Consider the following 26,451-nt stretch of genomic DNA (forward strand, 5'->3'; position numbering starts at 1 on the left):
CAATAATATGATTACTAGTTTACATTTACTCATCAAAATTTGGTTCATAGAAAATAATTTAATAGTCTTTAACTATTATACTGATTTGATATTAAAATTTTTTTGATAGAACTCAAAATAAGAAATCAGTTTATGTATTATCTATTTATATTATTCCAATTTCAATATTAGTAATGTTATATTTATAAAAAGTTGTATTTTACCTTTATGAATTATATCATATTTTAGTAAGCTTTATTATATAATCAAATTAGGTATTAAATTTATTGAATACAATATATCGAATAACAATTAAATAATTTGATTTTATAGTTCTAGTTCAGTTTTTTTTTTTCTTTTTTTTAAAAAAAAAAAAACTAAAAAAGTAATAATAATTTTATTATAATCGAATTTATGAATATTAAGGTTTTAATACTTTAAATTCCGGTTCATCTTCAGAGAATAACTGTGATGATGACCTACTCTGATTATTGGATTTTTTGTTCTCTCCAATATTTCCATTATTTAAATTATATTGTTTATTTACACTATTACTTAGACCCTCATCTTGATCTAATGTCAACGTCTGAGATACTTCACTAACATTTTTTTCTTCATCTTTAGAGTCAATAATTACAGATGATGGAAATGGTGGTAATATATCATGATCAGTAATATTACCACCATCTTGATCTTCTCTTATTATTTTACTTTTATTTAATAAAACTTTATTATCTGAAGTTGTTTCTAGCTTGGTATTTCTTAAAACTGCAGTTTCATTAATAACTCTAATTTTATAATCTTCAACTAATTTCAATTTACGTAGTTGAGCCTGTTTTAGTGGATGTATTACAAGAATAATAATATGTATAGATTTTATATTATTAGGCCAGGAAATTACATTAATAGCCAATGAAAAAAAGCTTCTCTTATCAGTTTCATTTGATAAAAATGGGCACTTTAGCCATATTTGTTGAGCTATCCATCTTGGTATGCTACAAGGGAATGTTAGAATAGCATATTTCATACGACACTTTTTTGGTAATGTTGATAATAAAGAATCTCTCCAATTCAAAAAATCTTCCCTATTTTTGTAGTAATCTGTAGTATATGGGTCTGATGTTTCCCATTTGTGAAGTAAATTTAAGCCCAGCTTCAAATATCCAACAGTTGCACTATCATTTTTCCATCTAGTTCCGATTGTTCGTGATTTCTGAAATCTTTGTACCTGTACATATTTCATTATTTCATCTATAATATCTCTACAATACATATCAATCTCATTACTATTACCATTATTTATATCTTGATTAATATCGTTTACTGCATGAATTTCTCCATCAATGTTCTGTAAATTTATCTCATGATTATAACCTAGGCTAATTTCTGGCCACGTAAAGTTAGGTGAAATATGTGAATTTAACTGAGTTATAGGTTTAATTAACTTTTTTTCTAGAGAATTTGTATTTGGAAGTTGTAAAGTTGATTGATTAGATGAAGAGTATACTGGAATAGATTCATTAATTAAAGATTTGTAGTCAAGATTTTTCTTTGGGAAAAAAGGGAACCATGAATTTATATCAGCTATATTATATGATATTCTATTTGGATCACCATTTGACTGAATATTTGCAAATATATTTTTATTATTAAAAATAATATCTAAGGTGCGATATGGCAATCTATTAGTTACTTTTAAGCAAAAATTAGGTTTATAATTTATAGGATTGCCTTCGTTCTTTAATTTTTCTGCTAACAAAAATTCTTCAGCTGATAAGGATAATAGTGAAAGATCATATTCTTCTTCTCTTAACCATTTTAAGAAGTTATTTGCCTCTGTATCTTTTATAATATTATCTAATCTATATACAACATGTTTAACTGTATCCCAAAACAAAGCATAAAATTTTAATCCCCTTTGAGAAATGCTATTTGAAGAAGTTTTTGGTGACTTTTTTGCTGAATTTGTTGTTTTTTTTAAATTTTTAAGATTTTCATTTATTTCCCCAGTTGGGGACCCCACATTTGATTTTGTTTCATTATACTCATAGTGCATAGTTATAACCCATGTATACTTATCTCTATTCCATAGGGTTCCACAGGCTAAAAATGCTACCTTATTTAATCCAATTAAAAGACAAACATGCAATAATGCATGATCAAACTGTGTTCCCTGTCTTGATAACAGAAATAAATCTGGTGTTCTCCATACTGAATTATTGCTACTTGGTAGAAATGGAAATGCATGAATAAAATGATGTACTTTTGATGCATTTGTAATACCAGGCAATGGTTTTAGTGGTTGAATAAATGATGGTAATAAATGCTTAACCCCTCTTGAATCAATTCCATAATATGAAAATTGGCGACCCCATGCTTCTAAACGCTTTGTTAGACTTTCCCAATAATAAATATTGGATCTTATTTGCAATTGTTGCCTTAATGATATTCCAATATCTGACAATTCTACGATTTGCTTTAATCTATTCTGCAGATTTTGTGATACAGTCCCATCCAATGATATTTGTATACAAGGTAAAATACTGAAGTCTGGCTTAGTCCATATTTCAACGTATACTTTTGGCACTGCAGGTGAAGTTAGCAGTAAATGACGATATGAACTAAAGTCTGACTCTGCTGGTCTTGTACCAAGATTATATAATTCTGAACAGCCCTGATATACCCTTGTTTCATAAACTACTTCCTTACCTAGAGTTCGATCATAAAATTTGCGATATTCAAGTCTTCTGAAAGTAGAAGAAGTGTTAATCATATTGTATTCTGAAGGCTCTTTAACTGATAAATTCTGGTATTTTGACTCTATTAGGTATTCTGTAGTCTTATTTTTCATCAATATATCCTTCCAATTGATTTCTGCCCAGCCTAAATGTTCATTGATTACAGATTTCGTTTTTCTCCATACATCCAACAAAATTGGCCCCTTACTTTCAAGTAGCTTTATTAAGTCATCTTCACTCATTTTAGACAACTGAGGAGTTGGAGAAATTACATCTAAAACAAAAGTGAGCTCACTTTGAAATAAAGGATGTAGTGAACCTGAAATAATTGGTGTTTCCTTTTTATTTCCGTCAAATGTTACTTGTACATATACATCTATACTTTCTTCTTCTTTATCCTGTAATATATAACTATCAGACAAACTACTCATTAAATTATCTATTCGTAGTATCTTTACAATTAAATATAATTTGGATTCATCGTCAATCTCTAAGATATTCCCAAGCTGTTGATATTTTGGAATATTTCCAAATTCTATCTTACCCTCTAATATACCAACTTCACCATCTAAAAAATCAATTTTAGCCTGTACATATGGATAATGTATAATATTTTTCAAGTTTAGTACTCCACTATAGCTACTTGGTGACTTTAGAGTGATGAATTTACTTTTATCTGGGTTCACTTGTAATGTGAAATGTAACTGGTTCCTTTCTAGTTCATGTATTGTTCCTCTAAATGGGATCATTCCAATGTTTTCCCATTTAAGTATCTTCAGATTTTTCCTTCCACAGGTAGACCACTGAGATTGGCACTTAGATGGAAAAGGGTTATCAGTACCATAAGAGGGTAGATAAAAGTTTAATCGGCATTCACGCATATTTGAATAAACTAAGTCATTCTCTGAACTACTCTCAGTTTCGTTAGCTTTACCCAATTCATACTTTGATATTAAGTTATTTACACTATGGTGTTTTTCACAAATTTCATGGCCATTCTCAGTATTCATAATTTCATTATCTTCATCATTTAACACCCTTAATGAAAATTGTGCCAAATTTATCTGAAAGTCATATATTTCCTGAAATACAATTTGTAAAGAAACTCTAAATATAGATAAAACTCCATTAGATGAATGCTTAGATAGGGTTAACATCTGACTTACACTTCCAGTTGCATAATTTTTTAAAGTATCCTCATGATATGCCAATAGCTCATTGACTGTCATTGAATGATTTTTCCAAGCTATAATACGAAATAACTCCCTTTCTAAATGTATATAACTCCCACGCCATTCAAATGTTTCATTTACACCAATATCTACAGAATTATTCCCAATAATATCATCTTCTTCTATCTCTAAATTATGAACTCTAGTAGGTTTAATATTGACTGAATGTGTATAAAATTGATAGCAAGGAGGATAACCTAATAATCTTGGTACTTCAGTATTTTTTTCTGTATCTATTAATCTAACTTCAGTTAATGTTCCACCAAATTGAAATTCCAAAAAAATATTTTCAAAGATATTTTCAGTTAAATTATCTATCTGAACAGATCTTATTGTAGTTCTAAATCGTCGAGGAGTTAGCCAAATCTGTTTTTCTAATGATGTATTTAGTCTATTTGCAAGTGTTATATTCCTACTTAACAGCCGAGAAAGTTTATTAAATTCCTGCTCAGAAACTACTCTATCTCTAAAATCAAATATTAAGTCTTCATTTTTCTCAAGTTTCTTTGATTCATTCTCATATAAAGACTCATTTTCTTCCTTGTATTGTTGTTTGGAGCTTTCCAAATCATCAGCTTCACTTAAAAATGGTTGTATTCCATCATTCGAATCTTTGTGATAACTTTTTTCTGTATTTAAAGCTATTCCTGTCTTTTGACGAAACTTATCAACTACATGTTTCGTAGCATCTTTAGCTGAACTAACGATATTAGATCCAACAGCTCCTACAACAGCCTTCATAGCTCCTACAGTATCCATTGAAGTTATATAATTGATAAATCAGTATTATCTCCTAGTAAATTTCACATTTAACTATTTTCCAAATAAAAATTTTTAATTTGTAGTATTTTGCCAGGATTACCTATAGTTGAATACTTTTTTAGCCACGTAAGTGGTAATGGCGCCATATAATAGCGGCGGTTATTGCATGCAAAGTTTGTAATCGGCTGACCTTGAATATTATAACGATTTGCATGCAAGAGGATATTTTACAAGGAATTACTATAAACATGGAGCTAATTTTAAGGTAAACAAATCCTTTATTTATTCTATTTAATAAGTTAACTAATAAGAGTTCGTATTCTTAATGCCTTCAAATTATTCATAGGAAGTGTTGAATATCTCCAAGATGGTAACACATCAACACTATAATTATCAATATCAGCACTTATACTGGTTTATTTTTTTACTAATATTTTTTAGACATATTAACATAACTAACAGTGAAAATTACTCGAAAGAATTGTCACTATCTTTAGAAAGTACAGTAAACTCGTATAATGAGAGTAAGTTCACAATTAAAAGAACTCAGTTATCCTCTCAAGTTTATACAAGCAATAATACTAACATTTATAACAAATTAACACCTAGAAATAATAGGAAAACTCAACAGAGGCATGCTAGTGAGTCAATATCAATAGAGGAATCTCAATATAGTGAGATATGTTCTAGTTTACCCAAAAATATAAATGAAATAGAAGAGAGATTTTGGACACACCTAGTATTTATGCATGCTGATAATAATCTTGAATCAATGGCTTTAGTTGATTTAGCTGAAATGTCATCTCCATTGCATCCAGAGACAGTAAACTACGTGCATTTAGTAGTATACATTGATAGATGTAAAGATTATACAAACAAAGATGTTATGGTTCCAATTATCTCTTGTCCAAAAAGTGGGCTAAGTAAGATAAATATAAAACAAGAACAAGTTAACCAAAATTTTACAGGGGCATATATTTTATATAGGTGGAAGCTAAATAAAGAACTTGAAGAAAAATTGGGAATTACATTTGTATGGATATTAATAGACGATTTAGAAGAAGTAGATTCAAATTCACCTACTGTACTCTCGAATTTTATCACCAATTCACTTGACATGTTTCCATCTTTACATCTAGCACTAACTCTATGGAATCATGGATCTGGATGGGTTGGATTTGGTGATGACCATGATAATGCAGATGGATCTGGTATGCATTTGGATCAAATGTATAGAGGAATAAAAGATGGAATTAATAATAGTCTTAGGGGATCAAAAAACGGAATGGGAGCAACAAATCAGCTTGTATTTGATGTGTTAGGTTTTGATGCTTGTTTAATGATGCAATATGATGTATTAGAAATAATGAGACCATTAGCAGCTTATATTTTAGCAAGTGAAGATAATGAACCAGGACATGGTTGGAATTTTAGGACTATAAATCCAGCAACAAAAATATCATATTCTACTAATGCAATAGGTAAGAACTCAGAATTAAAAGATAGAAATAATAATAATTCACAAGTTTTCTCATACAGAGCAGCTACTCCACTAGAATATGTTTCAAGAATTGTATATGGGTATTCTTTACATGCTAAGAGTTATCCACTAACTTTATCAGCAATAAACACGGATTTACTAGATATATTTATGAACCATTTATATAACTTGATAGTTCTACTATACCGTTGTGGTGGTGATTATATTAGTGTAATAATAAAAAAATCTATTTTAAATTCTCGTAAAATTGAAAATTGCGACATAATAAATCTTTGTAGCTGCTTTGACTTGGGTGATATGCTAGAGCAATTGCGAGGCTATCTAGCAGAAGAGATTGCTTTAGATACTACTATACAGGAGTTACTAGCTTTAACACTGAATTCATATTATAATATGCAAGTTGTAAGTGTTAATATTCAAAGGGACAAAACTAGTTTATCGATAGATGAATCATTAGGTAACGATAGTCTTTGGACAGGTATATCATTGTACTTCCCTAATGTCCTCCAATCTATTAGTTGTAGTAATACAAGAGTTGCAAAACAATTATCTCTTATATATATGAGACAATCAAAATCTGAATGGGGACAGTATATTAATGATATTTCAAGGGATAGACCTGGCCAGTACTGCAATCTCTTTAGTAGTAAATTTGGGGAAGAAAAGAAACCAAAATTTACTGATTTGAAAACAAGCGTGAAATTAATTGAAGATAACAACTCAAATTCAAAATATATTGTGATGAAGATGAGTAATAACACTATTATGTCTCAATCAATTATATCATATCCTCTACTCGGTACTCTAAATAAAACTATTCCTGTCTCTTCCATAATACTTAATAAAGTTGAGTCTAAAGGTATCATTAATATTAAATGGAGAACATTTGCTTATGAGATTAAACAGAAAATTTTAGTGCATAAAGAACCTTATAATGAATATCAAGATCCACGAGTTAAGATCTTCAAACCATCATCTTGTGATCATTTAAATTGTTGGTATAGATCCAATATAACAATAATGTCTAATTATAATAATGATTATATGATTGGCCACTTTATGTTATATGAAACTTTAAAAGATCTAGAATTGAAAAATGGATATATGGCATACTTAACAATTTCAAACAAAGATACAAGTAATTTGAAAAAATCTCAAACTTTGTATATATCGACTCCAGGTGGAGTAATTGAACGTCCTGAAAATGAACCATGCTTTTTAATTCCAATAGTTTATCATATTGAACCTATATCAAGTACTAGTTCAATTTATATTAATGAAATGATACAAAAAATTCAAGAAGTGTATAATATAATATCAGATATATTAAATAGTATGACTGCACCATCATTTGGAATAAAAGTGTTATCAAGATATGATACTGATTCTATTAAATCTAGAAAAGTCAAATTAATAACATATATTCAGAATCATGCTATATTTATTTGGGGTAATGAAAGTACTAATATTAAAAATAATAGCCTTAATTTCATTAGTCCTATAAAATTAAATATAATGGATATTGAACCTAGTTTAAATAGTTATAGTAGAATACTTGTTAGTAGCTATAGTGAATACTCAAATGGACTTGATAATTTACTTACATTAGGAATATCAATTAATGGAAAAAACTTTACTAGAGAATGCTTGGATGAATGGATAAATGATGGAATATGTGATATTTTCTGCATAAAAGATATAAATGATTGTGGTAATATAAAAGATGAGTTTCCAAAGTTTGAAATCGAATATCCTCTTTCTAATAAACAGAAATATATAATAAATCCAAATTCACATGTTCAATGTACTCCAAACAATTTAGATTTATCGGAACAATGTTGGGAGGATTCAGTTTGTAGACGCTCAAGTTATTCTAATAAATACTATTGTATATGCCCACTAGGGTATCGTCATCAAATTATAAAGTTAATAAATAGATCTACAGGTGAGATATTATATCGACATAATTGTGAAGATATTGATGAATGTTCTGAACACTCAAGACAATGGATAATTGAAGAGAATGAACAAACTGAAGGTGACTTATATAATGGATATAATTTTAATGAAGCAGTTTATCCTAGTATTGAAAGAGGTGAAGAAATTTCAGATATATTAAATTCACCTTTTTCATTTATTAAAAGACATGTTGTAACCCCATCAGGCTTAAAAAGACCATGTCACCCAAATGCAGTTTGTATTAACAAAAAAGGTAGTTTTGATTGTAAATGTAAGCAAGGTTTTCATGGAGATGGAAAATTACTATGTATTAAAGATAATTTATGCTCAGATTATGAAAATAGTTATTCACAAGCTTATTCTTGTCCTGAAGGATTACATTGTTTAAGCAACTATAGTCAAAATAATGATTTATATAATGATTTATATAATAGAAATATTACACTAAAAAATATTTGTGGTTGTAAAACGGGATATAAAATGGCTCTATCATTAAGTTCAAAACCAATCTGTGTTGACATAGATGAATGTAAAATTGACAGTGATAGTCGGATTGGTATAATAAAATCTCATCAATGTAGCTTAAATTCAATATGTACAAATACTATTGGCTCATTTATCTGCTCCTGTCCAGTCGGTTGGATTGGAAATGGATATATTTGTTCACCAAAAACAGGAGGAGATATAGCAATTCAGGTTGAACTATCTGCTTCTTTTGAAAAGTTAAAAGTGCTTGGTTATGCTTCAATAAAAAACATATTTAAACAATCTATTATAGAAGTATTAGATATACCAAATGAACTTATTGAAATAACTAGTTTATGGATTAATCCAATAAATGAGACTATAAAAATATATATACATCTACTTGAAAATTCAGGTTATAAAAATAAAAACATATTCCCATCATTCTACAAAAATAAAAAATCTGTAAATAATATAACAGAAAACAGTTCATTTAATAATGTAAATAATGGAATTAAATTACTTGATTTATTTACTACTAGTTCTTCAAAATGGTATTCATCAACTTACTTCGGACATATTTTTGGTTCTACAGTAAATCCTACAAAAATTATATCTGGTTTGGTAGAACAAAAATCTGTAAATATTATTGATAAAATTCTATTATCATTATTTCCTGAAAGTACATATAATGATCTAAAAATATCACCATATGGGAATCCAATTGGAATTTTAATCTTTACTACTATTTCTGTTTGGTGTATATCATTATTTCTAATAATTCTCACCGTAATTCTCCATATTATTTTATTAAGTTGTCTTAGAAATCAAAATCGCAATGAAATAGAAAAAAGTGATTTAAATCATTATAAAGAAAGTATAAGTAATGACCTAAATCCATTTAAATCACAAATATTTTCATTAGAACTTTCAAGTATGTCAGGAAGTCATTAAAATTTACTATAAAGTAAATTACACATATATATTTTAATAAAATATTAATTAAATTAGATAAACTAAAAATATCAATGACATAAATAAGATCTTAACCTTATAATTTATTCAAAGAAATTCAATATATCTTCAAATTTCCAAGTCTCAGCTAATCTACCATTACGCTTAATCCAATATTCTTCAACTTCATCATCATCAGGAATAACAAATGTCTGATTTTGGGATGCTAATCTAGAAAAAATATATTTACGTGTTTCTTTATTATGAATAGCTTTAGCAATTCCAACAGCTGATCCAATATTTGGAATATTCTTTGCATATACAGTGAAATAAGATCTCATGAAAAGGGAACCTAAAATGTATGCATGCCCATATTCACCAGGAATGTCTATTTGCATAAAACCAGGTTTACATTTACCATTTTCATCCGGAATCAAATATATTTCTGGAGTTATTACTATTTTTGTATTATTTATAAATTCATATGTTATTGAAGGAAAGTAATCATAAAGTTTACTACTTAATTTTTTGCCATCTAAGTGAAGTTGGGAACAATCACCAAATGGTGGATATTTCTTAATAAAATAATGATATTCATAATTAGGCAAAGTGAAAAGTGATGTACCAGAATCAAATATTACATACCCAGTCATTGATTTCTTATCTTTTGTTTTATTACCCACAAAATAATCCATTGATAAATCCTCATATAGTCCATATTTCTTAAATAAATATTCATCCTGATCTTTTTGCCATTCATAAGCTAAAGAACCATAATCACAACAATATTTAGTATCTCCAATATATAAAGATACTAATTCAACTTCCCAATAATGTTCACGAACAACAGGAAGCATTCTAAGAGGTTTATTATAAAGTCTTTCATCAACTCCACCAAGTAATAATAATGCAGAAGGATTTGACAATGCATCTGATTCAGAAACTAAAGGTTTTAATCTATAATCATTTATATAAAAAGCAAAAATATTTTGATTTATAACTCCTTCTTCTTCTAATCTCTCCATTAAAGGTGGTTGTAAATTTGGTGTTGCAGACATATGAGAAAATCCAAGACCAATAATACCTTCAAATAATATTGTATCAAAGATATCAATACTTTCAGTATTCTTTTCTTCTTCAACCATACCAAATATCTGATTTTTTAGTTTAAAATTACCAAATATAATATCTTCATATGCTAATCTACCATATATCTTGCCAGTACCAAACATTACTGATAATCTTCTAGATGGTTCAAATAGTCTAAATGTACTAGAAGTAAATGGTAAATAACGTCTAGCTTTTTGACAACTTGGTTGATTGCAATTATCACCAATAATCCATAAATTACTACTTCCTGTATCAATTATTGGCCAAAAATATTGAGGTGGTGTACCAATTCCAATACGTCCAACAAATAATGAGTTTTTAATTTCAAATATTGGAATAATTGTATTTGTTTTATATAATGGATATTTACTACTTAAAGTTTCATTAACAGATGATATATTTGCTACTTCAACAACTTCAAATTTTACATTGTATCTAGTTAATTTCGGTTTTAAAATCTCACCCTTATTTGATTTAAATGGAAAATTATCTATGGAAATTCTTGATAATTCCATATCTTCTAATATATCTTCAGATAAACTTTCTGATGTAAAATCACTCACTTCATTATCTGACTTACTTAAGTCTATATAATTATTATATTCAATAAAAGAAAAACATATATTTGATATATCATCATATCCTAATAAATTACATAAATATATATGTGGTCTTTTTATTAAAATATCTTCATCTGAAAGAAAACAAGAATATTTATATTTTCAATTTTAATTTTAATAAAAATAACTCACCATTATTAGGTAACAATTTATTAAAATACTTTATTATTATAAAGTCCTATAATAAATGAACAGTTATATATTTCTATTTCAAAAATATATATTACAAAAAGTCATCAACATTATATTAAATCAGTTATATTATTTATTATAAAGTCCATATTACTTTATATTGGTTAAATGTACTATATATTTAATATATACTGAAGACTAAGTAAATTCAAATTATTGAAATTACAATTATGCATTAAAAAAAAATAAAAAAAAAGTGAAATATATCCCAAGTCCTCAGAATATTTTATCTAAGTTCTCATTATTATTATTAATTATATATATTCCAATTATATTAACTTCATAATAAAGTAAGGGAAGAAGAAAATTACCTTACCTTTAAATAGATATTAAAGGAAATATCCCTCAATCTTATAGATGATATAATTAATATTAATAATAAAATAAAAATCTTGGACTGCACTTTATTTAATATGCATTCCATATATAATAAAAAGTATGTTATATTAAATGAAATAAGCAACATATTATTACGAAAGCGGCTCCATTTGTTGTGGGAAGAGTTTTAATGCGAATAAGGATGCACCACTACCGCTACAGATTTTTACCTTTAATGGATTATTAATGGATTAATATTAAAATATTCTTGATATTGACTAGTTATAATGGTCTTAATCTTATATATGTATATTTACTGATAAATTATTGGTATATTAAATTTTGTGGTATCTAAATAGACAATTGTATAAATAAATCATTAAAAATAGATTTGAAACATATGTAATAAAGTTGCATATTTTCTTATGCAACTTATTTTATTTTTTTTTTTTTTAAAATAAGAAGAATAATAAATTATCTTATATATATAATCTTTCATAATTCAAATAATTATTTAATAAAGAAGTCAAATTGATGCTAATAATATTATTATACAAATCATTCAAATAATTTAAAAAGGACAATAATAAGTAATAAGTAATATAATATTAAGAAATAGAAAAAAGAAATAATATAGTAAATATTATAAAATTGCATCATCTTTATCTGAAGAAATATATATTTGTAAAGCTAATTTTTTAAAATAATGACAAGAGAATTATTAACTTCTCCAAATAAATCCTCTTCATCAACAATATATTCATATAAATTAGGATCATATATAATGGGACCAACTTTAGGGATAGGATCATTCGGTAAAGTAAAATTAGCAAAACATGAACCAACAGGATATAATGTTGCAATAAAAATTATGAACAAGGCAAAAATTAATTCTATTGATATGTATGATAAAGCTAGACGTGAGATTAGTATACTACAAAGCATTGACCACCCTCATATTATACGATTGTATGAGGTTATTGATACACCTTCAGATATATTTATGGTAATGGAATATATTAATGGTGGTGAATTATTTGATTATATTGTACAAAAAGGTCGTCTAAATGAAAATGAATCAAGAAGATTATTTCAACAATTAATATCTGGAATTGAGTATTGTTATATAAATAGAATATGTCATCGTGATTTAAAACCTGAAAATATTTTATTAGATAAACAATGTAATATAAAAATAGGTGATTTTGGATTATCTAGTTATATTTATGATGGTAACTTTTTAAGAACATCATGTGGTTCACCAAATTATGCAGCACCAGAAGTAGTATCTGGGAAGGCTTATTCTGGTCCAGAGATTGATATATGGTCATGTGGTGTAATTTTATATGCATTATTATGTGGTTCATTACCGTTTGATGATGAAAATGTTAGTAATTTATTTCGTAAAATAAGAAATGGTATTTTTAATATGCCTGGTCATATATCAGATGCTGGTAAATCATTAATTGCTAAAATGTTAACAGTAGATCCATCTCAAAGAATTAATTATAAGGAAATAAGACGTCATCCATGGTTTAGAAAAAATTTACCATTTTATTTAGAACCACAATATTATCATTTATTTTTGCCTAAAATATTTTCAAAAAATTTATTCAAAATAGATTCATATAATCAATTAAACAATAATGATGTGACATCTTGTTTACTTTTTGATAAAATTAAGCAAGAAAATGGTGCAATGTGGGCACAAATACAAAGAAAACATCATCGTCAACATTCAATTTTTCCAAGAGAAATTCAAAAAAAAGTAATATCACGTATTCCAATATTTGCAAATACACATATTAATAGTAAATATCTTTTAAAAAAATCTCCAAATTATATTAAATATGATATTAATAATAATAATCAAAAAAGTATTTTTCAATTATTATTATCTAAAATGACAGAAGCTATAGATAATATTAAAATGCAATCTGAATTAGAGAAAAGTCATATTAAAAAACAATTATTTGATTCTTCAAAAAATATTATTTCTGATCCTAATATAAAAGAACAAATTGAACAATCCGAAATAAAATCAATTAATTTAGAATCAGAAATAAATATCCATTTAGATAAAGACAATATATTAAATAATCAAGATTCTTTTAATAATAAAAGTGATCAGAATAATATGAAAAATCATCTTTATTCTCCAACATCACATATACAAATTTCTACTATACCTACTTTATCTATTAATTTATCTACAGAATCTAATTTACTAACAAGTTTAGAAAATCGTTGGTTATTAGGTTTTGAAATTACTGGAAAATTAGATAATATTATATTTAATATATTGAAAACTCTTAAAGAATCTAATTTTGAATGGAGATTTCAATCATTACATAAGCTAAGTTGCAGACCAATTATTTTATCAGAAGAAAAACCTCAATGTAAATTAAGTGATCAGAAAAATTATGGAGATAATATTAAGTTATCTATAATGACAAGTCCATACATAACAATACAATTATTTAAAATATGTTCATTTAAGTATTTACTAGATATTCAAGTAATTGATGGTCCCTTATTAACTACAGCATATTTAGCATTTAAATTAACTACTAAAATATATACAAATTTAAAGTATAATCATGATCACATTAATACAAGATAATAAGATATTATAGTTAGGATATTATCCTAGTCAATATAAAGGCATATATATATATATATATATTAAAATGATCAAATTATACTTATTCTATATTCCTCTTTATTTTAAATGAGAGGGGAACGAGAAAAGAAGAAGAGGGGATATAATTGTTAATGTTACAGAATTTTTGTAATATTTAATTCAAGGAATTATCTAAAAGTATATCTATTAGTCAGAATTTCCCGCTATAAATAGTATCAGGCGGTATTTAATTATTTTTATTTTTTATTTTTTATTTTTTGCGGTATAGTCCTTAAATTATTTTATAATATTAGAAACGTATGCAAAATCACACATTAATATTATTTCTGGTTTTGTAGAAACCTTTAGCAAAAAAAAAGTAGATATTATTCTTATTAATATCATCCCTTTTTTCTTGTAATGATACCTTATATTGCAATAGTTTTGGGAAATCATAATATATAATGTATTTAGACAAACTGGAAGATTTTAAAATACAAAAGATCAAGTTTTTAACTATAAATGAATTGTTACAAATATCTAATTTAGATGATAAAAATATTATAGGGGATATTTTCTTAAGAGAAGATTTAAATGAATATACTGGATTTTATGCAGATTCAAATAATAATTTACTTATATATAATCATTCTAATAAAGAATTATTTAAAATAACTAATACAGAGATTATAAAATATGAACTAGATATTCCCTTATTACAATATATCCCCGAATACATGATATTATATGAAAAAAGAACAAAAAGTGGATTATCAACAAATTTTGAAAATATGAATGAAGATGAAGTGATTAAATATGTTGCATTCATTAAAAATAAAGTAAATCTATGCTTATATTGCTTAAATGGATCTTCTAATACATTTTCACTTGTATATGAAAAACTAATTATTGATCCAAATAATACAAATATAAGGATTTTTGGTTTATTATGGTGGGATACCCCAAATAATACTAATATATTATTAATGGTAATAACAAGTATTGGTTTATATTTATATGAATATAATGATGATAATTTAATAATAAAATGGCAAGAAGAATTTTTATGTCATAATGCATGGTATGAATTAGATAGTAAGACAATTGTCCTACAAGTAGGTCCAAATACATTAACTCCTCTATTATATTTAAGAACTGAAAGTAATAATATTGGAATTCAGAAATCACAAAATTTAGATTTATTATTAAATAGAGAAATTGAAAGTGATGAAGTAATTATTTTAAATTTATATGGTGACATTTTTTGTACTCATTTAGACTATTTTAATGGTAGGGTATCATTAAGAGATTTATATAATCAAGATAACATTGATTTAGTTTTAGATATTGATAATAAATTTAAAAAATTTTCATTATTTTTATTGGATAATATTTTAGTTATTATAAGTTTAGAAGGCAATAAAAATGATTCTATAAAATCAAACAATGATAATTTATTTAATATTATAGGATTTTATGATATAAAATTATTACCAAATATAAAGAATAATAAATATAAAAGTTTAGAAAGTGACTCAAATATAGATAATTTAGAACAATATTATTATATTATACCTTGCTTATATGAAGATAATTGCTCTGATAATATTTTTATTAATATCAAGAATAAATCAGATTTAATGAATTTAGATTCATTTATAGATAAAGATGAATGTGATGATACTAAATCTATAAGATACTTAAATAAATATTCAGAATTGCCAGATGTTAATAATATTTATTTAATATTAAGAAATGGTTGTAATCTATTAATTTTTATTTCAAAAAAAGATTTTAATTCTTCAAACAATAAATATGATATAAGTTTTAATAAGATTCATTTGTCTAATAGAAAAATAATGGAGAAAATAATTTTACCACTTAATAATATTGATAATAAAGAAATTAATTTAAAAGTACTTCCACTTATATTTAATCGTAAAAATTGGAATAATGATTTTTATAATTATATTCAAGAATTTGTAGAATTTGAAAAATCAAATAATAAAGTATTAAATAATAATCTTTGTAATTCATATCCTAGATCAATAAATATTTTATTAGAGATATTACAAGTAATGTATGAAGTGAATATAACTCCTGAGTTTCAATTTTATAAATTAATAATTGAACTAATATTATTTTATAAAATTCCATTGTTATTACGACAATTACTACAATATCATATTATAGAAGATTCTAATCAATTATTATTATTATTACTTAATTTTTATACTGAATATAATAAAATAAAGAAAACAAATTTAATTAGATACCATTTAGATGATAATTTAAATAATATAAATAAATTATCCAAATCAGATCCCATAAATGAAATAAAAGATAATAATCAATTTAATATTAATGAAGAAAAATATTTAGATGAAATAAATTTAAATTCTCAAATTAGTTCTACAAAGTCATTAAATTATTTAAATTTAGAATGGTTAGGACAAATATGTTTAGATATGGCTAATCGTCTACAAAATATTTATATTATAATAGAAATACTTATAATTAATAAACAATATAGAAGAATAATTCCAATTCTTAAAGATAAATCAAAAAAAAGTCTTTATGGATATAAACAAGTATCTTCATATCCTCTTCACAAGATTTTAAAAATTGTAGGTATGGATATAATTCAACAACAAAAAGATCCTCTTCTATTGAAAACAATAATCACACAAATTAAAGAATGGTTTGATGAATATAATATAAATAATCAGACTGTTTGTAAACCTAATATTAAGAAGTGTCAAAGATGGTTACCATTACTTTATGAAGATGAAGTAGGTATTGAAGCTGATTATGAAGATAATAATGTTGTAAGTGAATTAGAACCAGATCAAATATTGTCAAATAAAGATATGATTAATAAGAATGAATCAAATTGTACAGTTCTCAATAATTTAAGTAATAATAATGGAATTCTTAAAATAACTCCATTTATCAAATTACCATTTGTACCATTGAATAATCAAGATTTAAGATTATATTCTGATAATTCTCTATCTGTAACATCTTCTAGTTTTGATAGCAATGATAATTTATAGGAATATAACTTAATTTCTTCTTTATTAAAAAAATTGTCCACTTCTATTCTTATTAAGTATATTGTAATTAATATATTTATTAAGTTAAGTTAATTAATGAAAAAAAAAAAAAAAGAGAAATTCTCGGAAATGAAATTTCCAGTGAAATATTAATATTATTATCTAATAGTAATAGTAATCTAATATTCATCAAATTTACAATTTATAGATTCATCCATAATAATCTTATAAATAATCTTTTTAAATTGGAAGTGGTAAATCTTTTTGGAAAGATAACTTTTGTTTTATATTACCTAGTATATTGTTACCAATATAAGTCATCATAGAAGAACCACCTGGAAAATTTGTTGCTAAGAAAGAAGCTAATGCAATAATCTGAATTAATGAAAATAATGAAGTTAGCAAATAGCTCTTTATAACTAATGTACCATAAAGAGTTAATGCTAAACTTGCACAATAAATAAATGAAAATGGTAGTCTTTCACGTTGTGTTAAATATTTCATAAAGCCAAGAAAACCCTTCATAACTACAAAACTAGCCATGAAGAAGATAGACCCAAGAGTAAACAGAACAGCGAATTTATGAGGTGAGACTACAACCATCGGCAAAAATAAAAATGATAAAAATAAAAATAAGAATGACGTGGTAATACAAATAAAGAAGCTGAACCAACGTTGTGGACTAAAAGATTCTGTAGTCTCTTGTACTTTTTGTTGAGCTCTATATAAAATATTACGAGCTGAATCTGCTGCTCCAGTTAACATTTTTGTTCCAAATATTCAAAATAATATAGAAAAAATTTATATAAAAAATTATCACAAGAAAATTGATCAAGATAACTTTTTGGTTATTTTTTCTATTTCTTTTGTATTGCAACATGAGTAAAAACGTAATCGTGCATTTCATGGCGCCATAGTTCCTAACTTTTCCTGGATTTTATTGATAATAAATTAATATTGGAATTCTTCCTTTTCTCTTTTTTTTCACTTTTTTTTCTTCCCCTTCTATTTATTCCCTCTTATTTAAATAATGTCTCTAAATAAATAGAGATAAAGATATGTAAGTAATGATTCTACAGTGAAGTTGGGGTGGAGTGACTAGAAGTTCTTAGGATATATATTTTTGTTTTGATCAAGTTGTCTATTTCTAAAATTTACACTATTTTATAAGTAAACATAAATAAAAAGAAAAGGAAGACGTAATAATTCAGAAAAAAAATGGGACCATTCAAATTACATATTTAATTTTTAAAAGTAGATGTCTAATACTTAAAATATTTATTGTATATATTGACTTGTAGAGCCTGCAGTGACTTTTTCCGAGGTTTGCATTTAATATACTGATGTAAGACGGTTGACAATGAGCGCTAACTATTCTTTGACAAGATTAAATTTTCTTAATCCTAATATTAGATAGAAAATATAGAATTTTTGAGAATTCTCCTCTTTTTTTTTTCAAAAAAAAATTATTAAGAGTCAAGATTTTGAGCTCTAACAATTAATTGAATTTGTTAATGAGCAGCTCAAATAGATGGCCTCTCCCTCGTCTATACTCAGACGTAAATGTATATAGGCCTCGTGAATACTGGGACTATGAAAGTTTACAAATTGAGTATAGTTTCCCTGACAATTATGAAATTGTGAAAAAAATTGGCAGAGGTAAATATAGTGAGGTGTTTGAAGGTATAAATATTCAAACTAATGAAAAAGTGGTAATAAAAGTGCTAAGACCTGTTAAAAGAAAGAAAATTAAACGTGAAATAAAGATTTTATATAATCTACATGGAGGCCCTAATATAATAAGACTGTTGGACATAATAAAGGATCCAGGCAGTGGCACTATTAGTTTGATATTTGAACATCTACAAAATATTGACTTTAAAAGTTTATTTCCAACTTTTTCCGATTATGATATACGCTATTATATATTTCAAATATTAAAAGCTCTTGATTATTGCCACTCTCAAGGTATTATGCATAGAGATGTTAAACCTCATAATGTTATTATTGATCCAAATAAGAAAGAATTAAGACTTATTGATTGGGGATTAGCTGAATTTTATCATCCAAGACAAGATTACAATGTACGGGTTGCTAGTAGATATTATAAAGGTCCTGAACTTTTAATTGATTTTCAATATTATGATTATTCACTGGATATTTGGAGTCTTGGCTGTGTTTTAGCTGGACTTGTTTTTAAAAGAGATCCATTTTTTTGTGGGGTAGATAATAATGATCAACTTGTCAAAATTGCTCGTGTACTTGGAACTGATGGTTTATTTGAATATCTTGCAAAATATAAAAAACAATTAGAACCATATTTTGATGATTTACTTGGTAGACATACAAGAAAGCCTTGGAGTAAATTTTTAACTAATGAGAATCAACATTTTGTAAATCCTTCAGTTCTTGATTTATTAGATAAAATGTTGGTATATGATCATGCAGAAAGAATTTTACCTAAAGAAGCTATGCTTCACCCTTATTTTGATCAAGTTCGTTTAGAAGATGAAGCTAAAAATAAAGTTAAGAATAATTCTATAATGAAATCTTAATAGAATAAATATGAATATTCGAATATTGAAACTATTAAAAACTTGTAAAGTGATATGTTTGTATAAGTATATATTTGAAAGGAATATATTTATTCAAAATATGGAAATTATTATTATATTATAGTTTAGATATGTTAAAATATCTAAAGGTTATTTATTTTCTATAAATACTATTTTAATGGAATATGATAGATAAGACTTTAATTAGGATCATCTTTAGTAACTACACATCTTCTGGATATTTAAATGATTTATTATTATTAATAAAGATATATTTGTATAATTTCACTACTTTATTAATATATTTATTTAAATAAAAAAAATACTAATTTTTTTTTTTTTAAATATGGGAATATCTTTATAACTTAAAATGTTTTGAAGATTAATTTGAATAAGAAAGGGTAAATTTGTAATTTGTTTACAAAATATTTATATTAATATAATTTAGTAAATATAAGAGGTTAATATTTTAAAATAAATAATTGGATATATATATTAGTATAAAAATACATCACTTTTTTTTCTTTTTTTTACTTCAAAATTGCAAAGAGCTAGTTAAATATAAAACATTGGAAATATTAAAATAGATAATTCTTTAACTTAGCTAATAAATACTATATTAATGATAAAAAGTATGAGTAAATTGATTGGTTATTTCACTTCATTTATTAAATAACAGAATATATTTTTATTTATCATATATTGATAGTATTTAAATATAAACCATATTCTAATAAGGGATTATATATTCTCATTTACAATATTTTTGATAATATACTATTTAAATATTATATTGAATGAATAAACAATTAGTATTATCTAACAGTTCAATTATTTCTTTTTTTTCTAAATTATTTTAAGAAATTGAATTAATAAGATAATTGTTACTTTTGGAATATTATATTGGAGTTTTAAGTTCATTATATAATATTACTTAAGTTGCTAAATCTTCTACCTTACCATATAATCAATAAATAATATATTTATTAATATAGTTTGATTTAATTGGATTATTTTAAATTGTTTAATTTTAGTTCAACTTTATTTGTAATCTAAACATTCTTATTTGTATAACTAGAACAATTACATAATATAAAGAAGTATTAAAATAAAATTTACAGATGTATACTTATATATATATATATTTAGATGATAAGAAATATAAATTTTATTTTGAATATATTAACAAATAAATATAATAATAAAAACTTCATATTTACTAATAGTAATTTTATCAAATTTATTAAGAATATTGCAGTCTAAGAAAAATATTAATTTATAATAAAGTATTATTTAATTGGTAGTTTAATTAGTTACATTAAATAATAAGAAATCTCAAACTCAGATAACTTTATATTTAAAATTAACTTTAAATATATATCTCTATTATATTAATTTTTATTAAGTATTATAATTAATTAATATTTTCTGAATTATTAGATAAGTATCTATAGTATAGTAGAATAAACCCAAAAGAAAAAGAAAAAGAAAAGGAAAAAGAAAAAAAAGGTATTATTTGTTTATGTAACATTATTTAATAATTTAATAATTATATATAATAGATCCTATTTCTTTATAAAATATATTGGAAGATTTATATAGACATATATTTCTGTTAATAGATTCCTAATTAATATATATCATTCCTTCTAAAATATTATAATAAATAATAAAATATAGAATTTAAATATTACTCTAATCAATATATAATAGTGTAATGATTATTTTTGTTCCATTTTCTTTACTAAATATCTGATTTATAAATTTTCTCATTTTAACTTTATCAGATCCAAATAATGTAGCTGATGCATATAAACAAAAACAAGTATAACACTACACCCAACACATAATAAAATTTTAAAGATAATTTAATAATTACAATTAACTATGGAGACAAGTCTTTTATTATATATATAACGAAATAAATACTACATAATGATATTTTTTTATTATTAAAAATTTTATAATAAACACTATTAAGCGGGTTTATTTGCAACCTCATTTTTTGGATTATTGGTATAAGTCTTTGACATTTTAATTATTATAACAAGATCTTTAATTGTGTATTAATGCCATTACAACTATTTATATAATAATTTTATATCAGAAAGAATAAAATCTTTCAATATATGATATAGAATATATTGTAAAGAGTTAATCAAGAGTACTCAGACTAAAAATATTGGGATCCTAACTCAGATAAATATCTATATATTAATATAAAACACTTGAGATAATTTTGGATACTTAATTAGAATGAATAGCAGATATTATTTTTCACTTAGCTCTAGACTAGCTCCAATTTTATTTAAAACCTTTGTTCATAAAAATTTAAATGGATATAAAAAGTTATATATGTATTCAATTTATAAACTTATTTCTTCAATACGTATTCCTGAATTAAATAAAATTTTGGAAGAAAAAATAAGTGGTTTAAAATTAGACCTGTCAATAAGTGAAATAGGCCATGTAATATCTGTAGGAGATGGTATTGTAAGAGTGTATGGCTTACAAAATGTTCAATATGGTGAGATGTTAGAATTTTCTTCAGGGGTTAAGGGTATGGCACTAAATTTAGAATCCGATAATGTTGGTGTAGTTATTTTTGGTGAGGATAGAGGTATTAAAGAAGGAGATATTGTTAAAAGAACAAAAACTATTGTTAATACTCCAGTAGGAACAGGATTATTGGGACGTGTAGTAGATGCTCTTGGTAATGCAATAGATGGAAAAGGAGATATCATTTATTCTGAAAGACGTTTTGTTGAAGTTAAAGCTCCAGGAATAATACCCAGGAAATCTGTTCATGAACCAGTACAAACAGGTATAAAATGTATAGATAGCTTAGTCCCAATAGGACGAGGTCAAAGAGAGGTTATAATTGGAGATAGGCAAACTGGAAAAACAGCCTTAATTATAGATACAATTTTAAACCAAAAATATAGCTATTATAACTCTAAAATAGAAGATAAAGATAAGATGTATTGTATATATGTTGCTATTGGTCAGAAACGGTCTACTGTTGCACAAATAGTTAAACTTTTAGAAAAAAATGGTAAGTAAATTAAGAAAATCGAATATATTCAGGCATAAAAAAAAGTCAATATTATTGAATTTTAATATATTTTAATAGTATATTATTATTACTTTTTTTTTTCTTTTGAAGACAGCAAAAGCTTTTGCCAATTTATATTTTATATATTTTTAATTTAATAAAATAATTTTAATTTTTTTTTCTTTTTTAGATGCTTTAAATTATACAATAATTGTAGCTGCAACAGCTTCTGATCCTGCTCCTTTACAATTTTTAGCTCCATACACAGGTTGTGCTATGGGTGAATGGTTTCGTGATAATGGTAAACATTGTATTATTTTTTATGATGATCTTTCTAAACAGGCAGTTGCATACCGTCAGATGAGTTTATTATTGCGACGTCCACCAGGTAGAGAAGCTTATCCAGGAGATATTTTCTATATACATAGCCGTTTATTAGAAAGAGCAGCTAAAATGAGTGATGAACGTGGAGGAGGATCACTTACTGCTATTCCAGTAATTGAAACACAAGCTGGAGATATGTCTTCATATATTCCAACAAATATAATATCAATAACAGATGGTCAGATAATGTTAGATAGTGAATTATTTTATAAGGGAATAAGACCAGCTATTAATGTTGGATTATCTGTTAGTAGAGTTGGATCTGCAGCTCAGTTGAAATCTGTTAAACAAGTTAGTAATAGCCTAAAATTAAATTTAGCTCAATATCGTGAAGTTGCAGCATTTTCACAATTTGGATCTGATTTAGATGAATCTACAAAAAAGTTACTTACTAGAGGATCCACATTAACTGAAATTTTAAAACAAAAACAATATTCTCCATTAGAAACAAGTTTACAAGTTGTTATAATATATATTGGTATCAATGGATATATAGATAATATTAAACTCACTGAAATCCCAAAATTTGAAAATTTATTTTTTAAATTTTTAAAAGATAATTATCAAAAAGATATATTAAGTCCTATAGAAGAAGATAAAGAACTTTCAAAAGAAGTAGAAGAAAAACTTAAGGAAGCAATCAATCACTTTTTTGAGCAACATAAATTTGAAGAAAGGAATAAAAAGTAAAACATTAATATTATAATAAATAATACAAATATAAAATTACTTTCAATAAAATAATGAAAATATAAATATTAATAAGATTATTTATTATTTATATCTTAATTTAATATAAATAACAGATCTATATTTACATTAGTTTATTATTATTGAATTAAAATCTTTAATAAGAAAATTATTAAATTAACTTATATATTATCTAAATATTAATATATAAAATAATACTATTATCTAAATATATATTTCCATTTTTTTTTAAATATAAGAAATTTTACAATATATTAACTTTAATTTTTGTAAAATATAACTTCTTATAGATACTTGATACTTATATATCCCTATTATGATTATCTAAATTAATTTAATTATAATAATTATATATTAAAATTCAAAAATTACATTAATATTGATTATAATAATCTTATATTTATTATATAATTCTATTAAAAAGTATAATTTTAATTATCTCGTAACTTTATTAGACTGATAATCTTTAAGATAAATATAAATAAATTATAATTCTTATCCAATAATTGAGTATTAAAATATGTATTTGAATCATCTAATAAAGCATTCACTATGTCATTAGTGAAAACCTTCTTTAATATATTTAAAGCTTGAATAAAGTCCATCTTCATTATATCTGGATGACAGTATAAAGGATAATTATCAACAAAACAAAAAGAACATTGAATTTTTAGTTTTATTGGTAAAGATAGTTGAAATATCTTACATAATATATCTAAATAGTGTAAACAATAACCAAGACCTATTGATATTCCTGGTTGTTCTTTAGTATCTAAATTATTTAATACATTTATTGGAGGTAATGGTACATCCCTAATCATAAGCCATCCTGTTTTATATTGTACTTTAATTGGATAAATTTGATTATATAAAATATTAATAAAAGATTTTATATGTAATGATATAAAACGTCTTAACTTTGTACATTCCATTATCTTCATTTTCCATACTTCTTCTAACTCTTTAATATTTGACAATATTTCATCATGTATTAGTGGACTAAATAATATTGGTTTATATATAGTTGGATAACTAGAATTTTCTTGATATTCTTCAATATTTGTATCTTTAGAAAAGTTATTATCATTTGTACTCTTTTTACTTATTTTTTTATTATGATCATGTTTAATAAGAGTCATATTATCTAAATTATCTACAAAATTATCTAATTTCTTATTAAATTTCTCTTTATTTTCTCTAATATTTATTAATTCATTTCTATAAGATTTTAATATTTTGTGGAGTTTTAAGCTTTTTTCGATCAAAATTTTACTTGAAAATTTCCTTTTATCCAAAATCTTTTCATTATTACCATTCAAATTATTATCATTAATATTACTGTCATTTAAAGATAAATAATATATAGATTTATTACTAGTAGTTACTAATACTTTATATTTATTATTATAAATATAATCTTCAATATTATTGTTTAGTTTATCTATATCATTAACTTTACTAAGTTGATCTATTGTAAATTGTTCTGAATTCCAAATATTATGACCATTTGTTGCATTTAATATAAGTATCATATATTTTACATTTGATAATTTAAAAATAGAAGATGGAAATATAAAACTTGAAAATGTACTACGTGATAATATACCAATAGATTTACAATGGATTTCTTCAGATTTAATATCCCAAATTAGTTTAATATTATCGCCTAATTTATATTCTTTATAATTATTCAAAAAATATTTTGAACTTGTCCCTAATGTTAATGAATATCTCTTTTCGTTTATATCTTCATCTAAAAATTCATTTTTAATCAATTTACATATAGTACAATCAATCTTTTTATTACAAACTTTTCCATTTAGAAGATGGAGATAATCCAATATTAGAGAATATATTTTCTCTTCAGTTTTAGAAAATATTAATCTAAGTTGCACAATAACTGGTATGTTAACTTCTGATATATTCCATTTTATAATAATTCGTTCAATACTTCCAAGTGTTATCCCATTATTTATATACATTTTCAGGTTAAAATGGGATTATTTCTGTAATAAGTAACTTATATCAATAATTCTATATCTATTCAATAATTAATTCCTATAGAAGTACTATAAATATCTGATTGAACCATATATATTCCATATTATATTAGGGATCTTAATATAATCTTATATTTAATTTTATTCCCTATTTTGATACTTTAATTTTTAGTTTATTCACAAATATTAAAATATAAAATGGCGCTAAAAGGCGCTATTTTATAACAAAAAAATATA

General features: G+C 24.4%; 9 protein-coding genes across 9 annotated transcripts, besides 51 other annotated features; 5 read left to right on the top strand and 4 right to left on the bottom strand.

Moving 5' to 3' along the window:
* The first annotated feature begins 323 nt into the window (after positions 1-323).
* Positions 324-386: a sequence feature (AT_rich).
* Positions 387-400: 14 nt separating this feature from the next.
* On the bottom strand, positions 401-4,708 carry CMU_027560 (C2 domain-containing protein; the record flags this gene model as incomplete). The annotated part of the gene is made up of 1 exon (XM_002140059.1): positions 401-4,708. The coding sequence occupies one exon, from the start codon at positions 4,706-4,708 to the stop codon at positions 401-403; it is 4,308 nt and encodes a 1,435-aa protein (XP_002140095.1).
* Positions 679-714: a sequence feature (AT_rich).
* Positions 1,613-1,641: a sequence feature (AT_rich).
* A 370-nt stretch (positions 4,709-5,078) lies between the features above and the next one.
* Positions 5,079-9,590, top strand: CMU_027570 (calcium binding EGF domain-containing protein; the record flags this gene model as incomplete). Its single annotated transcript, XM_002140060.1, has 1 exon — positions 5,079-9,590. One exon carries the CDS (start codon positions 5,079-5,081, stop codon positions 9,588-9,590), a length of 4,512 nt encoding a protein of 1,503 aa, XP_002140096.1.
* Positions 8,572-8,628: a sequence feature (AT_rich).
* Positions 9,586-9,662: a sequence feature (AT_rich).
* A 32-nt stretch (positions 9,663-9,694) lies between these two features.
* On the bottom strand, positions 9,695-11,455 carry CMU_027580 (eukaryotic aspartyl protease family protein; the record flags this gene model as incomplete). Its single annotated transcript, XM_002140061.1, has 2 exons — positions 9,695-11,394; positions 11,449-11,455. The coding sequence occupies 2 exons, from the start codon at positions 11,453-11,455 to the stop codon at positions 9,695-9,697; spliced, it is 1,707 nt and encodes a 568-aa protein (XP_002140097.1).
* Positions 11,410-11,447: a sequence feature (AT_rich).
* An 11-nt stretch (positions 11,456-11,466) lies between the features above and the next one.
* Positions 11,467-11,495: a sequence feature (AT_rich).
* A 191-nt stretch (positions 11,496-11,686) lies between these two features.
* Positions 11,687-11,708: a sequence feature (AT_rich).
* A 44-nt stretch (positions 11,709-11,752) lies between these two features.
* Positions 11,753-11,777: a sequence feature (AT_rich).
* Positions 11,778-11,872: 95 nt separating this feature from the next.
* Positions 11,873-11,903: a sequence feature (AT_rich).
* Positions 11,904-12,262: 359 nt separating this feature from the next.
* Positions 12,263-12,483: a sequence feature (AT_rich).
* A 53-nt stretch (positions 12,484-12,536) lies between these two features.
* Positions 12,537-14,453, top strand: CMU_027590 (5'-AMP-activated protein kinase catalytic subunit alpha-1, putative; the record flags this gene model as incomplete). Its single annotated transcript, XM_002140062.1, has 1 exon — positions 12,537-14,453. The coding sequence occupies one exon, from the start codon at positions 12,537-12,539 to the stop codon at positions 14,451-14,453; it is 1,917 nt and encodes a 638-aa protein (XP_002140098.1).
* Positions 13,667-13,728: a sequence feature (AT_rich).
* Positions 14,105-14,134: a sequence feature (AT_rich).
* A 43-nt stretch (positions 14,454-14,496) lies between the features above and the next one.
* Positions 14,497-14,516: a microsatellite.
* Positions 14,517-14,697: 181 nt separating this feature from the next.
* Positions 14,698-14,733: a sequence feature (AT_rich).
* A 12-nt stretch (positions 14,734-14,745) lies between these two features.
* Positions 14,746-14,766: a sequence feature (AT_rich).
* Positions 14,767-14,917: 151 nt separating this feature from the next.
* On the top strand, positions 14,918-17,509 carry CMU_027600 (uncharacterized protein; the record flags this gene model as incomplete). Its single annotated transcript, XM_002140063.1, has 1 exon — positions 14,918-17,509. The coding sequence occupies one exon, from the start codon at positions 14,918-14,920 to the stop codon at positions 17,507-17,509; it is 2,592 nt and encodes an 863-aa protein (XP_002140099.1).
* Positions 15,076-15,128: a sequence feature (AT_rich).
* Positions 15,460-15,503: a sequence feature (AT_rich).
* Positions 15,804-15,974: a sequence feature (AT_rich).
* Positions 16,182-16,205: a sequence feature (AT_rich).
* Positions 16,335-16,369: a sequence feature (AT_rich).
* Positions 16,563-16,606: a sequence feature (AT_rich).
* Positions 16,659-16,766: a sequence feature (AT_rich).
* Positions 16,788-16,853: a sequence feature (AT_rich).
* Positions 16,938-16,978: a sequence feature (AT_rich).
* Positions 17,510-17,558: 49 nt separating the features above from the next.
* Positions 17,559-17,623: a sequence feature (AT_rich).
* Positions 17,624-17,749: 126 nt separating this feature from the next.
* Positions 17,750-18,274, bottom strand: CMU_027610 (uncharacterized protein; the record flags this gene model as incomplete). The annotated part of the gene is made up of 1 exon (XM_002140064.1): positions 17,750-18,274. The coding sequence occupies one exon, from the start codon at positions 18,272-18,274 to the stop codon at positions 17,750-17,752; it is 525 nt and encodes a 174-aa protein (XP_002140100.1).
* Positions 18,117-18,149: a sequence feature (A-rich).
* A 9-nt stretch (positions 18,275-18,283) lies between the features above and the next one.
* Positions 18,284-18,326: a sequence feature (AT_rich).
* A 697-nt stretch (positions 18,327-19,023) lies between these two features.
* CMU_027620 (casein kinase II, alpha subunit, putative) lies at positions 19,024-20,064 on the top strand (the record flags this gene model as incomplete). Its single annotated transcript, XM_002140065.1, has 1 exon — positions 19,024-20,064. The coding sequence occupies one exon, from the start codon at positions 19,024-19,026 to the stop codon at positions 20,062-20,064; it is 1,041 nt and encodes a 346-aa protein (XP_002140101.1).
* Positions 20,065-20,146: 82 nt separating this feature from the next.
* Positions 20,147-20,244: a sequence feature (AT_rich).
* Positions 20,245-20,302: 58 nt separating this feature from the next.
* Positions 20,303-20,573: a sequence feature (AT_rich).
* A 154-nt stretch (positions 20,574-20,727) lies between these two features.
* Positions 20,728-20,787: a sequence feature (AT_rich).
* Positions 20,788-20,823: 36 nt separating this feature from the next.
* Positions 20,824-20,859: a sequence feature (AT_rich).
* Positions 20,860-21,050: 191 nt separating this feature from the next.
* Positions 21,051-21,120: a microsatellite.
* Positions 21,121-21,193: 73 nt separating this feature from the next.
* Positions 21,194-21,492: a sequence feature (AT_rich).
* Positions 21,493-21,535: 43 nt separating this feature from the next.
* Positions 21,536-21,572: a sequence feature (A-rich).
* Positions 21,573-21,593: 21 nt separating this feature from the next.
* Positions 21,594-21,625: a sequence feature (AT_rich).
* Positions 21,626-21,714: 89 nt separating this feature from the next.
* Positions 21,715-21,757: a sequence feature (AT_rich).
* A 153-nt stretch (positions 21,758-21,910) lies between these two features.
* Positions 21,911-21,942: a sequence feature (AT_rich).
* A 22-nt stretch (positions 21,943-21,964) lies between these two features.
* Positions 21,965-22,035: a sequence feature (AT_rich).
* Positions 22,036-22,146: 111 nt separating this feature from the next.
* Positions 22,147-22,168: a sequence feature (AT_rich).
* Positions 22,169-22,320: 152 nt separating this feature from the next.
* Positions 22,321-24,193, top strand: CMU_027630 (ATP synthase F1, alpha subunit, putative; the record flags this gene model as incomplete). Its single annotated transcript, XM_002140066.1, has 2 exons — positions 22,321-23,119; positions 23,310-24,193. 2 exons carry the CDS (start codon positions 22,321-22,323, stop codon positions 24,191-24,193), a joined length of 1,683 nt encoding a protein of 560 aa, XP_002140102.1.
* Positions 23,167-23,221: a sequence feature (AT_rich).
* Positions 23,249-23,308: a sequence feature (AT_rich).
* Positions 24,025-24,083: a sequence feature (AT_rich).
* Positions 24,162-24,273: a sequence feature (A-rich).
* Positions 24,274-24,306: a sequence feature (AT_rich).
* Positions 24,307-24,350: 44 nt separating this feature from the next.
* Positions 24,351-24,653: a sequence feature (AT_rich).
* On the bottom strand, positions 24,646-26,196 carry CMU_027640 (uncharacterized protein; the record flags this gene model as incomplete). Its single annotated transcript, XM_002140067.1, has 1 exon — positions 24,646-26,196. One exon carries the CDS (start codon positions 26,194-26,196, stop codon positions 24,646-24,648), a length of 1,551 nt encoding a protein of 516 aa, XP_002140103.1.
* Positions 24,686-24,708: a sequence feature (AT_rich).
* Positions 25,069-25,109: a sequence feature (AT_rich).
* Positions 25,514-25,647: a microsatellite.
* Positions 25,882-25,918: a sequence feature (AT_rich).
* Positions 26,197-26,332: 136 nt separating the features above from the next.
* Positions 26,333-26,360: a sequence feature (AT_rich).
* The last annotated feature ends 91 nt before the right edge of the window (positions 26,361-26,451 follow it).

This window comes from Cryptosporidium muris, genomic scaffold, assembly GCF_000006515.1.
Source record: "Cryptosporidium muris RN66 scf_1106632353999 genomic scaffold, whole genome shotgun sequence".
In the NCBI taxonomy this organism is placed as follows: domain Eukaryota; phylum Apicomplexa; class Conoidasida; order Eucoccidiorida; family Cryptosporidiidae; genus Cryptosporidium; species Cryptosporidium muris.